This window comes from Miscanthus floridulus, chromosome 13 (assembly GCF_019320115.1).
Source record: "Miscanthus floridulus cultivar M001 chromosome 13, ASM1932011v1, whole genome shotgun sequence".
In the NCBI taxonomy this organism is placed as follows: Eukaryota; Viridiplantae; Streptophyta; class Magnoliopsida; order Poales; family Poaceae; genus Miscanthus; species Miscanthus floridulus.
The window spans coordinates 89,820,996-89,833,966 of NC_089592.1; the positions used below are offsets into that span (position 1 = coordinate 89,820,996).

At 41.8% G+C, this 12,971-nt stretch overlaps 1 protein-coding gene and 1 long non-coding RNA gene across 3 annotated transcripts; one reads left to right on the top strand and one right to left on the bottom strand.

Annotated features, from left to right (window-relative positions):
- LOC136499115 (uncharacterized) lies at positions 1-12,167 on the top strand. Of its 2 annotated transcripts, none has more exons than XR_010769906.1 (3): positions 1-172; positions 249-308; positions 12,039-12,167. It is a non-coding gene; the product is annotated as an uncharacterized lncRNA (long non-coding RNA). The 2 variants fall into 2 exon arrangements; XR_010769907.1 differs by lacking the exon at positions 12,039-12,167 and adding an exon at positions 10,778-11,095.
- LOC136501909 (uncharacterized) lies at positions 7,754-9,289 on the bottom strand. The gene is made up of 6 exons (XM_066497429.1): positions 9,269-9,289; positions 9,045-9,179; positions 8,634-8,696; positions 8,067-8,129; positions 7,842-7,913; positions 7,754-7,795 (listed from the first exon to the last, which is right to left on the bottom strand). Exons 1-6 carry the CDS (start codon positions 9,287-9,289, stop codon positions 7,754-7,756), a joined length of 396 nt encoding a protein of 131 aa, XP_066353526.1.
- Positions 12,168-12,971: the final 804 nt, after the last annotated feature.

The following is a 12,971-nucleotide window of genomic DNA, read 5'->3' on the forward strand; positions in this document are numbered from 1 at the left end:
CACCGTAGCCAGGGGAGGCTGATTTTATTTGGTGATTTTGAACAGGGACGCGCTTTCAGTGCTGCTCGATGGTCAGATCCGGCGCTCCTCGCCTTCTTCAACCCACCGTCTGCCTTCCGGAGCAGCCCTCCAAAAATTCGGCTGCAACTTCAATACGTTGACTTTGGCAGAGGTATGAATAATATGTAAATGCGTTCTTTACCCTCTCAGTGCTCCAGCATGTTTCATTCAGTTTTAATGTGCTCCAGGAAGTTACTTTGCTATTAAAGTGGGGACTACGCTTTCATATTGCATTCTTTTGGATCAAGGTTAGTGGTTCCTTTTGGATTTGTTTTAATGCATCTTGTGCTTGTAGTACTACATTTGCAGAGTCTACTGTACATGAATGTGTTGAAAAAGGAAAAAATGAAAAACATCATGATTACTGCTCCGTCGACCACATGCCTCTGCTCCAAATAATAATTTGCAGCTTATGGCCTCTGTTTTTTTACTAAACTAGGTACAACTATCTGCCGATTTTTACATGACTTCTCTCTATTTTTTGTTTATGCACTTGTCACTGTCCACTGACATCTGGCAACTATGCATATGTTTCTGGTAACTTAAGAAGACTGTCGGGTGTACACGGGGAACCCCGAATCATCCATGATTTCCGAGCAGAATCCCATTACAGAGTCAGTGCAGTATAATAACATTTATTCAAATATATACATCAGAGAAAAATAGCGGAAGTCTTACAATAACTTAGTTTACAAACCAGATGTTTCAAACCTTATAAACTAAGTTCGATAATTATTACAAACCATAGTAGTGGAGTGACATTAATAATATAATACAAACACACAATATAAGTACCCTGCCCAAGGGTCACACATTCACTTATCATCATCGATTTGGACAACAGTCATACAGCACGGTCCAAGACAGACCTGCCCATGAGGCTCACCTGCAACAAAGGTTAACGAACCCTGAGTACAAAAGTACTCAACAAGACTTAACCGAAATAAAAACTGATAAGACTCGGGAATGCAGGCTCAGGGATTCAAGGTAAGGCTTTAGCAATAAACAAAGTTCTTTTACGTAAAAGCTCTTTAAAAAGATTCTTTCTTTCAACATTTAATCCTTACCAAAATCATATATGAATCTGCCATGATCCGTGTTGAGATCATGACCTTCATATCAAACTTTTTCTCAAAACTTCCTCAAGTTACAGTTATTAACTACTGAAAGGTCCTAATATGGCTAGAGGGGGGGTGAATAGCCTATTTAAAAATCTACAAATCAACTAGAGCAATTTGATTAGTATGACAAATAGCGTAATACAAACTTGCTCTAGCTCTACAAGGGTTGCAAGCCACCTATCCAACAATTCTAGTTGCAATGAATACTTAGGCACATAAACTTGCTATGTAATTACTCACTAAGAGCTCTCAACCTTGCTACTCTAAAGAGCTCAACTAAATGAATGTAAATAATAAAGCAAGCTCTCAATTCTAATTACACTAAAGAGCTTGTATCAACTAGTTTGCAAGAATGTAAATGAGTGAGTAGAGTGATTATACCGACGTGTAGGGGATGAACCAATCATAAGATAAATATATAGCCAATCACCGGGAGAATACCAAAGACAAGAGATAATCGATTTTCTCCCGAGGTTCACGTGTTTGCCAACACGCTACGTTCCCGTTGTGTCGACCAACACTTGGTGGTTCAGCGGCTAAGAGGTGTTTCACAAACCTCGTCCACACGATTGGACACCGCAAGAACCGACCCACAAGTGAGGTAACTCAATGACACGAGCAATTTACTAGAGTTATCTTTCGGCGCTCCGTCGGGGAAGGTACAACTCCCCTCACAATCACCGGAGACGGCCACGAACAATCACCAACTCGTGCCGATCCTCCACTGCTGCTTCAACCGTCTAGGTGGTGGCAACCACCAAGAGAAACAAGCGAAATCCGCAGCGTAACACGAATACCAAGTGCCTCTAGATGCAATCACTCAAGCAATGCACTTGGATTCTCTCCCAATCTCACAATGATGATGGATCAATGATGGAGATGAGTGGGAGGACTTTGGCTAAGCTCACAAGGTTGCTATGTCAATGAAAATGTGCAAGAATACTCCCTTGAGCCGGCCATGGGGCTATAAATAGAGCCCCCATCAAATAGAGCCGTTATACCCCTTCACTGGGCAAAAACGCGCTCTGACCGGACGCTCCGGTCATACTGACCGGACGCTGGCCTTCAGCGTCCGGTCGCCCGATGGACGCCACGCGTCACAAGCTTCAAATGCTGTTCGTTAGATTTCAACGGCTACGAAGCTGACCGAACGCTCCGGTAAAACTGACCGGACGCTGAAGCCCCAGCGTCCGGTCGTTTCCAGTAAGCTCCCCGAGGCATATTTTTTTGACCGGACGCGTCCGGTCCACCTTGACCGGACACAGACCAGCGTCCGGTGCAACACCCTAGCCACTGTGCCTTCTGACAGCTCGACCGGACGCAGCCTTTCAGCGTCCGGTCGCTGAGTGACCCAACGTCCGGTTAGTAGACCTACGCCAGCATCATTTCGACCAACTCCATTTCAACTCAAACTTCTTCACCCTTGCTCAAATGTGCCAACCACCAAGAATTTTGCATCCAGCGCAATAGAAAATAGGCATTTCATTTTTCTGAAAGCGCCGAATCCCGCCTTTGCAAACACCACCTCCTTTGTAGATGTGCCAACACCACCAAGTGTATCACCTTGTGCACAAGTGTTAGCATATTTTCACAAATATTTTCAAGGGTGTTAGCACTCCACTAGATCCTAAATGTTTTTGCAATGAGTTAGAGCATCTAGTGGCACTTTGATAACCGCATTCCGATACGAGTTTCACTCCTCTTAATAGTATGGCTATCTATCCTAAATATGATCATATTCACTAAGTATCTTGATCACAAAAACAAAATGGCTCCTATATTTTATACCTTTGCCTTGAGCCTTTTGTTTTTCTCTTTCTTCTTTTCCAAGTTTAAGCATTTGACCATCACCATTGTTATGATCTTCGCCATTGCTTCATCACTTAGAGTAGTGCTACCTATCTCATAATCATCTTGATACACTAGGTTAGCACTTAGGGTTTCATCAATTAACCAAAACTAAACTAGAGCTTTCAACTATGATGATGAACAGTGAGTTGAGTCTCCATAACCGAGGAGCAACGATGATTCAAACCGATTAAAACCCAGCTGGGGATTCCCAACCACACGACATATGCAGGTCCCCGACCTACATATACCAACCTACCCTCATATCCTCTAAAACAAGAATGGGTCCGCGCCACCCGAGAATACAGTACTCCACCATTCCAGCCTATTGCCACGTGGGTACACGCTACTCTCGCCATCTCTCCACTCCCAGTGCGCGAGTAGCCATTCTCGTAATAGAATAGCCAAGTTAAGGCTTACCGGAGTATGTGATCGGTACTACAAAGTCTCACCTCATGCAATTCAACAACGGACGTGTCTTAATCGACACAGGCGGAAAGAACCCGCTCACAAGACCTCCATGTCTTGTGGCTCCCATAAACCGAGTCCGCCCGGTCTAGATTTATTACTCCACATGCTCATATCTCATGATAACATAAATAACCAGTCGTATCCAAGAAATCATTTATATCTTGCAGGTGACCGGTAATCACCCAACTTTTAACGTTCTAAGCATGGCTAAGCATAATTAGACATTCTCGGATAGAAACGGGTAACAAGGTTGATATTGAAAAATAAAGTTGGTAATGCACCAATTAGGTTTCCACTCAACTCCTATCACTTAATGTAGTATATAAAAAGCAAAAGCGATATAAAGTTATAAAACACAAGGTAGGTTTAAATGCATCCAGGGCTTGCCTTGGATGACGGAAAAGTCAGGTTCCGGAGACGTTCCACAATTATCAAACCCGACCTCAACAGACGGATTAACTTCCTCCTCAACTTGATTGACTACCACGTTCTCGCTTTCGTTCACTACACGTAGTAACAATGCCATATTTAATATGATGCGCAATATAAAACATGATGCTTGACAATGGATGCAAAAGTTAATAACTTGAATACAACTTTCCTTCGCGGTACAGTTGCAAACAAACAACTACTAAACGTTTCCAAAAACTCAAACACTTACTTTAAGTATCAAGAATTATTTTATACTAATGACCCAAGGTCATCACTCAATCCAAAAATTCAAACAAAACCTAAATTATTAAGGTTTACTATTTGCTTTTATGAATTAATTATTTAATTCCAAATTATGAAACAAATCAACTTTCTCCAATTGAACTCAAAATTTTTATGAAGGCTTATCACATGATAACTAGGTGGAAAAACAATTTTCATAATTTTTGGATAAATAATACAGCCTAGAAAAATCATGGAAGCTCATTTATTAATTAATTAGAGGATTTTTTATCACATTCAAAATGTACTGAAAATCTACCTTTAATATTTTTCCTAAAAAGTTTATATCATAGAGAGGTCACACAAAAATTTTCATAATTTTTAGAGCTCTAATTAATTCTACACAAAAATAACAAAAGCTTACACTATTCAACCATTTCTGAAAAATAGAAAATTCATTTTCGAAACCTATGGCTACTGACATCTTGACCCCACCTGTCGGCACTGTTCCCCGCGCTGACTACGACGATGACACTCGCTGACCGATGATTTCTCGCCGCCGATGAGATCAACGGCGATGGCAAGGATACCAACGTGTTCACGACGACAAGGCGCACCTAGAGGTAGCACTAATTGCACTGATCGCTACACAATCCGAGCTCGACGCCGGCCATGGTGGACACGGCGGTGCGGCTACGCTACGCCGGTGAAATAGAACCGGTAGCAGTTAAATAAATGGACCAGGAAGACTCAAGAGCTCACCCCGAACACGCTGGAGTCGATGGCTGAGCCGAAGGATCAACGGGGAAGTGGGTCGATGAACACAACAGCCACAGCGGAGCAAGCGGTCGTCGATGGCGGTGTTCCAGCGACTATAAAGGATAAACGGAGCAATCAAGCGATCACAGAGCATCACGACAACCCGATGAAGCTAGAACCAGGCTTCGTAAGAGCAGAGGCTCACCGTAGAGCTACGGCCACGGTGAAGGGCACGCGACGGCGGTGCTGCCGGCCACGAGGAAGAAAGGCAATGAGCGGCGGTCCTCTGTGAAATTAGGCACCTAGGCTCAGTTGGGTGGGTTCGCAAGGAGTAGGTGGAACTAAGGCTCGCTTTGCTGAGACGGTAAAGGCGCTTCGGCGACGGCGTAAGCTCGACGGAGCAGCGGCGGTGGCGACGGGAAAAACAGAGGAAATGAAAAGGAGGAGAACGGCGACTTTGTCGGCTTAAAACGCGACCAGGAAGGACGAAGAAGCCACGTAGGAGCCTTCTCCTTGCCAGCGCAAAGCCGAACATGGCCACGGCGGCGACTGGAACGCGATAGAAGCTCGTCGTCGGTGAGATGGCGTCCACGGTCACTGTTCATCATATTTATAGAACCGCCCTTCGCCAAATTTCTCAAATTACTCCCAAAATTGCATGGTAACTCAAAAATCTCCAAAAATAAAAGTTATTCCAAATTCAAAGTCCTACAACTTTGCTTTTATAACCATACCCAAATTCGGTCTACATTTAGAAATACAAGTTTGAATCCAAAAGGGGACACTTTGAGAATCTACGCCTTTTCAAATTACTTTAAATTTTATAAAACAACTTTGAAAACTCTAAAAATCAACTTTGTACACCCTGACAAGCTCTACACTTTTGCTTTTAGTCTCAACCCCAAAATTTGCTTAGATTTTGAAATGGGGTTTTCCAGGGTAAATTTAAATGCTGAAATTAGGGTTTTTGGAAATTCAAATCAATGCAAAGATTCTGAACTTGATTCAAACCATACAAGTCAACACATACAACATAAATGTAAACTTGTTTTAGTGTATGCATAACAAAGTTTTCACTAAGACCAAATGATTAGCAATGCATATGATGGCATGACCTGTTTTAGTATTTAAAACACCCGAGGTGTTATAATCTTTCCCCCTAAAAAATCTCGCCCCGAGATTTAAAGTCCAAGGGTAAGTAATGGAAAAGGAAATGTGTTAATCCAAAAACATTCCAAACTTAACCATAAAACAACTCAGGCCCTTTTACAAAATATGGTTCGTAACGACAGAGCACAACTAACATTATTCTATATTAACGCCACAAACTCTGGAAACTGTTCTAGCAAGTAATCTTCGGATTCTCGAGTAGCTTCTTCTTCGGAATGTTGATTCCATTGTATCTTGTAGAACTTGATTGTCCTCCTTCCAGTGACACGGTCTTTTTGATCCAAAACTCAGATAGGATATTCGGAATAGGTCAAATCAGGTTCAAGTTCCACTCCTTTAACCTCAACATTCTGCTCAGGCACTCGAAGACACTTCTTTAATTGAGAAATATGGAACACATCATGTACAGCTGAGAGATGTTCTGGTAACTTCAAGCGATATGCCACCTTTCCATACCTCTCTAAAATTTGAAATGGTCCAATATAACGAGGTGCCAACTTGCCTTTAACACCGAAACGGGTAACTCCTTTCATTGGTGACACCTTCAGATATACAAAATCTCCTTTGTTAAACACCAATGGTCTATGTCGTTTATCTGCATAACTCTTTTGTCGGGACTAAGCTATCTTCAAATTACTTTGTATCTGTCTAACCTTCTCTTCTGTTTCTTTCACAAGGCCAACTCCAAAGAACCATCTTTCCCCAGGTTTAGACCAATTTAGTGATGTTCTGCATCTACGACCACAAAGTGCTTCAAACGGAGTCATTCTAATGCTCTCTTGATAACTATTGTTGTATGAGAACTCAGCCAAAGGCAAACATTCATCCCACTTATTGGAATAGTTAAGGACACAACACCTTAACATATCTTCAAGTACTTGATTTAATCTTTCAGTCTGACCATCAGTCTGTGGATGATAAGCTGTACTATACAGGAGTTTAGTACCCAACGAAGCATGCAATTGTTTCCAAAAGTTGAAGACAAACTGTGTACCCCTATCTAACACTATGGTCTTTGGTACTCTATGTAAACTCACGATTTTTGCTAAATACATCTTGCCATATTGGATAGTAGGATATATACTCTTGACTGGAAGAAAATGTGCTGACTTAGTTAGTCGATCTACAATAATCCATATCGAGTCAAAACCTTTTGATGTCTTGGGTAGACCTACGATAAAATCCATACTGATATCCTCCCACTTTCAAGTTGGAATAGGCAATGACTGTAACTCTCCAGCAGATCTCAAATATATAGCTTTTACTTTTTGACAAGTATCACACTTTGCTATATATCGAGCAATCTCTATCTTCATTTTGGTCCACCAAAATCTCTGTTTCAAGTCATGGTACATTTTATTACTTCCCGGATGAATAGATAACCTGGTGGTATGTGCCTCTTCAAGAATTGACTGTCGCAACTCAGAAACCTTTGGTACCAAAAGGCGATCCTTGAACCATAGCATATCTGCATCATCTATCCTGAAACATGCTGCTTTTCCCTTCCTGACTCTTTCTTTGATATAGGCTATACCCTTATTTTCTTCCTGAGCGGCAATAATCTGGTCTCGAATAGTTGATTCAACAGTTATATTGGTCAAACTACCTTGTTGAATTACTTCTATATTTAATTTTTTTCATCTCTTGACATAAAGTTAGATCCATTGTTTTTACTGCCAAACAATTGCAATGACTCTTATGACTGAGGGCATCTGCAACCACATTTGCCTTACCAGTCGAGAACAATTTCAAAGGTACCTTGGAAACAATTTCATCTTTTGTTACAGGACTTCGCAGCTCATTTCCAGTCGAGATGAACCTCCTCAACACCTGCCAAATATCAGAGATGATCAATACTTCCATGGCTAAACTTTATCAATAAATGAAACATGCAAATGCACAATACACGAAAACATGATTTAATGCTATTACATGAACAAATAGTGAAGTAAACTTTCCACTTTTTAGTGGTAGCAGACTAACCAAGAGTGCATTATCTACCCGCTTTGCTGCTGTTTGGTACTGCTTCAGCCTTTCTTCCTGTAGCTGTTGAAATAGTAATTGACAAGTAAATCAGTACCATCAGAAAAGAAGAGGAAGTATATGGCAGGGGAAAGCACACAATATCAGCCTTCAAGCAGAGGCGGAAGTTTTTAGATCTAAACGTATCCAGAAGTCGATCTTAGAGTTAAGAAAATGTTGATTATAGTAAGCAAAGGTGCTTTTATATAACACAGAAGCAAGCACATTGCATTTTTTTTAAGTTAGTCACATTGCATTTTTAAGAGACAGAAAGAAGCTGTTGAACTTATATTAGGCAGCAGAGCAACAGTGGTGGCTATATTTTTCTAAAACAATAAATAACCCACTATCTTAATGTAGTAGACAGCATCAAAACAAACTTAGACCAAAACAGAAAAATCAACTTGAGGTAATGTTAACTGGCCTTGGAGAGAAATAAACAGTCGATGCAATCAAGTTTTCTACTAAGAACTTTCATCAACAAAGCAGGTCAGAAAATGTTTCTAACTCGTAAGATGCAGAACCTACCCGGGCATCATCATCTTCCTTTGTGACTTGTTTCACCACCACCTCCTCTTCACGTTGGTAGAGCTGATTAAAGAAACAACGCCTTATAAGGTTACAAATGAACAGAGCTGTAAGTAACAAACTCGGTAGGAACTAGGAATGGAGTAGAGGCACCAGTGCACCACAATACTTTCAATGCGGTTTGCACCAAGTATCACCAAATTCTTGGGGTACTTATCACATTGCCATAGGAAACAGCTATGCCAGGGAATGTTGCATGAACAGTCATGTTTAGTCCAAAGTGAAATACATATTTGGACAGAGATACATTTTTTTCCTGGTCAAACACTGAAGCTCATGGTTTGCAGCAACTACCCACCCTAACAGACATGCTTGGGGTAGCATTTTGAAGGACTAAGGAACAGAGCTTACCTTGCGCTGCTCTCGGATGAGTATGGCGAATTTGTCCAGGTTTGGGACAGCGAGCATCTTGGGCATAAGGTGGTTGCGGAAGTGGACAGGCACAACCTTGACCACCTCCCCTGCTTTCCCCAGCTTATCAATCGTCTGCAGGATAAAATGGGAAGGAATAAAGACAGAAATAATTTATTTCCCCAGACATTTAACATGTATCACAAGAGGAATCAGGAATTAACAATGGGGCCATATTTTCTCATTGTAAGTGTTGATCAAATAAATACGCAGTTCTAACAAATAAATTACGAAATGGCCCAAAAACAAACTAAGATTTTTCTTTTGTAGTGAGTTGCAACCATCCCAGTACAGCACAACTGAAACTAGATCAGAAAATCTCACTACAATCGAACCAAAGCGACCGCTTGGGTAACACACCGTAGTATCTTGGTCGTGTTTGCTTATTTGGGAGCATCACCGGCTACAATTTTTCCGTGGCACTCTTATTGTTTATGCCATCAAATTTTAATTCCTTGCGCATGTTTGTGTGGAATAAGCTGCAGGTCCTGGTTAGTTTTACGTGATCTCCAATTGACATTAGGTGCTATATATCAATAGCTCCTCACAACTGATTGATGGGCTCTCACACATTCCCTTTTCTTTTGGTTTGTTTGTGCAACTCTCAGGTTTATTTGATTGCAATAACATAGTATAAACTCCCCCTATGATAAAATATTAAGAAATGTTATGTGGTGGACTTTGGACAAACATAAAGTTCCAATAAAGTACGTCGGGCTCATTAAGGACATGTACAACAATGTTGTGACTAGTGTTCAAACAAGTGATGGAGACACGGATGACTTCCCGATTAGGATAGGACTACATCAAGGGTCAACTTTGAGCCCTTATCTGTTTGCCTCAGTGATGGATGAGGTCACAAGGGACATACAAGGGGACATCCCTTGGTGTATGCTTTTTGCGGACGATGTAGTGCTAGTTGATGAAAGCCGGACATGAGTGAATCAGAAACTGGAGTTATGACGGGAGACTTTGGAGTCCAAAGGTTTTAGACTCAGCAGAACTAAAACTGAGTATATAAGATGTGACTTCGATACTACTACTCGGGAGGAGGAAGATATTAGTTTGGAAGGTCAAGTAGTGCCTAGGAATGATACCTTTCGATATTTATGATCAATGCTACAGAGAAACGGGGATATTGATGAAGATGTTAGCCATAGAATCAAAGCAGGGTGGATGAAGTGGCGTCAAGCATCTGATGTCCTATGTGACAAAATGGTACCACAGAAGCTAAAAGCAAGTTTTATAGGATGACGATAAGATCTGCTATGTTGTATGGACTGTGGGGGGAGTAGTTCGGCCTGCAGGGCCCAACAAGTCGCTCAGGACTCAGGGCCTCTTTTGCTGGGCCATGCAGATACATGGGCCGACAGCCTCAGGTCGCTAGGCGGTGGGCGCACGCAGGATTTTTTTTTTCATTTGCAAAATAAATGCCTCCGACAAAAGAAAATGCAAACATATACTCTGCAGCCGTATATTACGTAAGAATTTGACAAGAGAAACCGAGAAAAGCCAAAACACCTTTTCAGATAACAAATTCATGTACGTAAATTTTTTTCAGATAAGCTTAGGTTACAAATAAAATAGGTGTAACTTCAATACGAATACTTTAATTAATAGACAAACATATACACATTTTTAATTAGCTACATCATTTTGGACTGAACCCTCAGGACGTGGACGCATAAGCTCCGCCGGATTTCATATCGGACGTGGACATGTGGAAGTGGTTTTTTTTATCGGAACCGGGTAGTACGCAGAACCAAGAACTCCAAGTGAAGTATGATTTGTATCGAACGTTTGTATCGAACGCGAACGCGTGATGATATCACCGAGCAGATGATGGTGTTATGATCTTTTAAGATGTAGAGATGATCCAGTGCTCCAACACCTTGAGCGTTTTAGCTTTCAAGACACCAAGCTACCACTGTAGGCAGATTAGCAGTTACTCCTCCCGTGGTAAATGTTATGGAGGACGAGGCAATCATAAATCCGTCGGCATATTTTTTTTCGCCAACCATGTTATAAAGGAAACAAAGTCACGATAATTTTAGCATGAAATCCTTCTGTAACAGATGATATGAATATATATGGGCTGTTCGTTTGAGGAGCTGGCAATGTTAGATTTTTTTTTTCTCTCGAATACGGCAATCTTAGATGTGAGGAGCCGGCAATCTTAGATAAATTGGTTCATCCTATAAATTTACCGAAATAGCTTCATTGTTTATGTTTATACCAGTTATTATCATGTGAATGATCTAGGATAATGGTAAATCAACATGTTACATACTGAGAAAACAAATAAAAATCTTAGAAATGAGAAAATGGTGAACCGCCACATTCTCACATGAAGTATGGCCTTAGTGAATTGCATGGATATGACAAACTATTTATGAGTGAAAGGTTAGATTAAAGGTAATCCCTCCTTACCAAAAAGATAGGTATATTGTGGTATAAGAAAGGGTCAAATTTTATAAACTTTACTCATCTTATATGTAAATGTAAGATATATTATCAATAGATTTGTATTCAAAGTGTCTTTGAGATGATAATGACTAGTATTTAGTAAATGATAACATGTCGTAGAAGAAATTACATGTCAAAATCTATTTTGTGTGGCTTTTCTATAGAAGAAAATACACTTATAATTTTGGTCGGATTGCTACTCACTCCCTCCGTTCCAAAAGGACCGAGGGGGTACTCAGTTATAAATCTAGCATTAGTTTACACCTGAATAACTCAGCTAGCTCCAAGAATTTTTTTTATATTTTAATAGAAGAGAGAGAAAAGCTAGCTCTTGATCAAGAGCTAGATTCATACAGACATTCTAAAATCACATGAGAGTGTCATATGAGACTATTCATATTATGAGCTATAGCTAAAAGTTAGCACTGTTAAAAGAGGTTGGCTTATAGCTAGCTTATACCATTGCAGGTGCTATAAGGAGACAGTAGCAGAGAAGGAAGAAGTGCTCGAGGGACGAGGGTCTCTGGGACTCTTGAACAAACGTTCTGTTCGTGTTGAGAGCATGTTTGGATAGGATTAATAAAGTTTGGGTTTCGGATAAAAATAATCTCTAATGTTTCTCGGATTCTGTGTCTATGTGTTAGACAATGTCCGGATAAAATTGTATGATTTTGAGATTTTTCTATCTGGATAGACTCTAAAAATATCTATGCATCCAAAGTCCAATCGCTACCTTAGGGGGGGGTGTTTTTTTCCATCCGGAAAATGGAGCGATGGCAACAAAGACTTGCGTCTCGTTAATTCCCGAGGCGCCAGTGGGCAGCTGCGGGGAGAGCGAGAGAAGCATCCACTGGTCCACCAGAGCAGAGCGTGAGCGAATCAGGAGTCCACACCTGTCTGCGTACGCCGTGTCAGTGTCAGCATGCATGAGCGGCGGCTCCAGGTCGCCCCACACGTAGCACGCCACGCGGAAGGAGGCCGGCCAGGGCCAGCGTCCGTCGCAGTGGGGTGTGGCTGGCTGGCTGGCTGGCTCCCGCCCGCCCACGTTGAGCTGGGTTCGGCTGCACCTGCACCTGCACCTGCACCTGCACCCCGTCGGCGTCACGCGCCCACGCCGGCTCCACGTGACCCATCGGCCCGGTGTCTGGTCTGGCTGGCCTGCCAAGTTGCGAGTCTCTGGGCTGGGCTGGTCTCTGGTGGACACTGCCGCTGGTGTTTCTGGCTGCCAACTTGTGCGGCGGCAGCAACAGGAAATTCGCCGTCTTTGAAAAAGTTTGAGTCCTACTAGTACGATGTTTGGTGTCACGTTGGACTTTGGTCTCGTGAGTGTGTGTGATGCCGAGGCTGCCTCTGCCTCGATGGATCACGGCCACACGCCCTGCGAAACGCACGCTGCCTTGG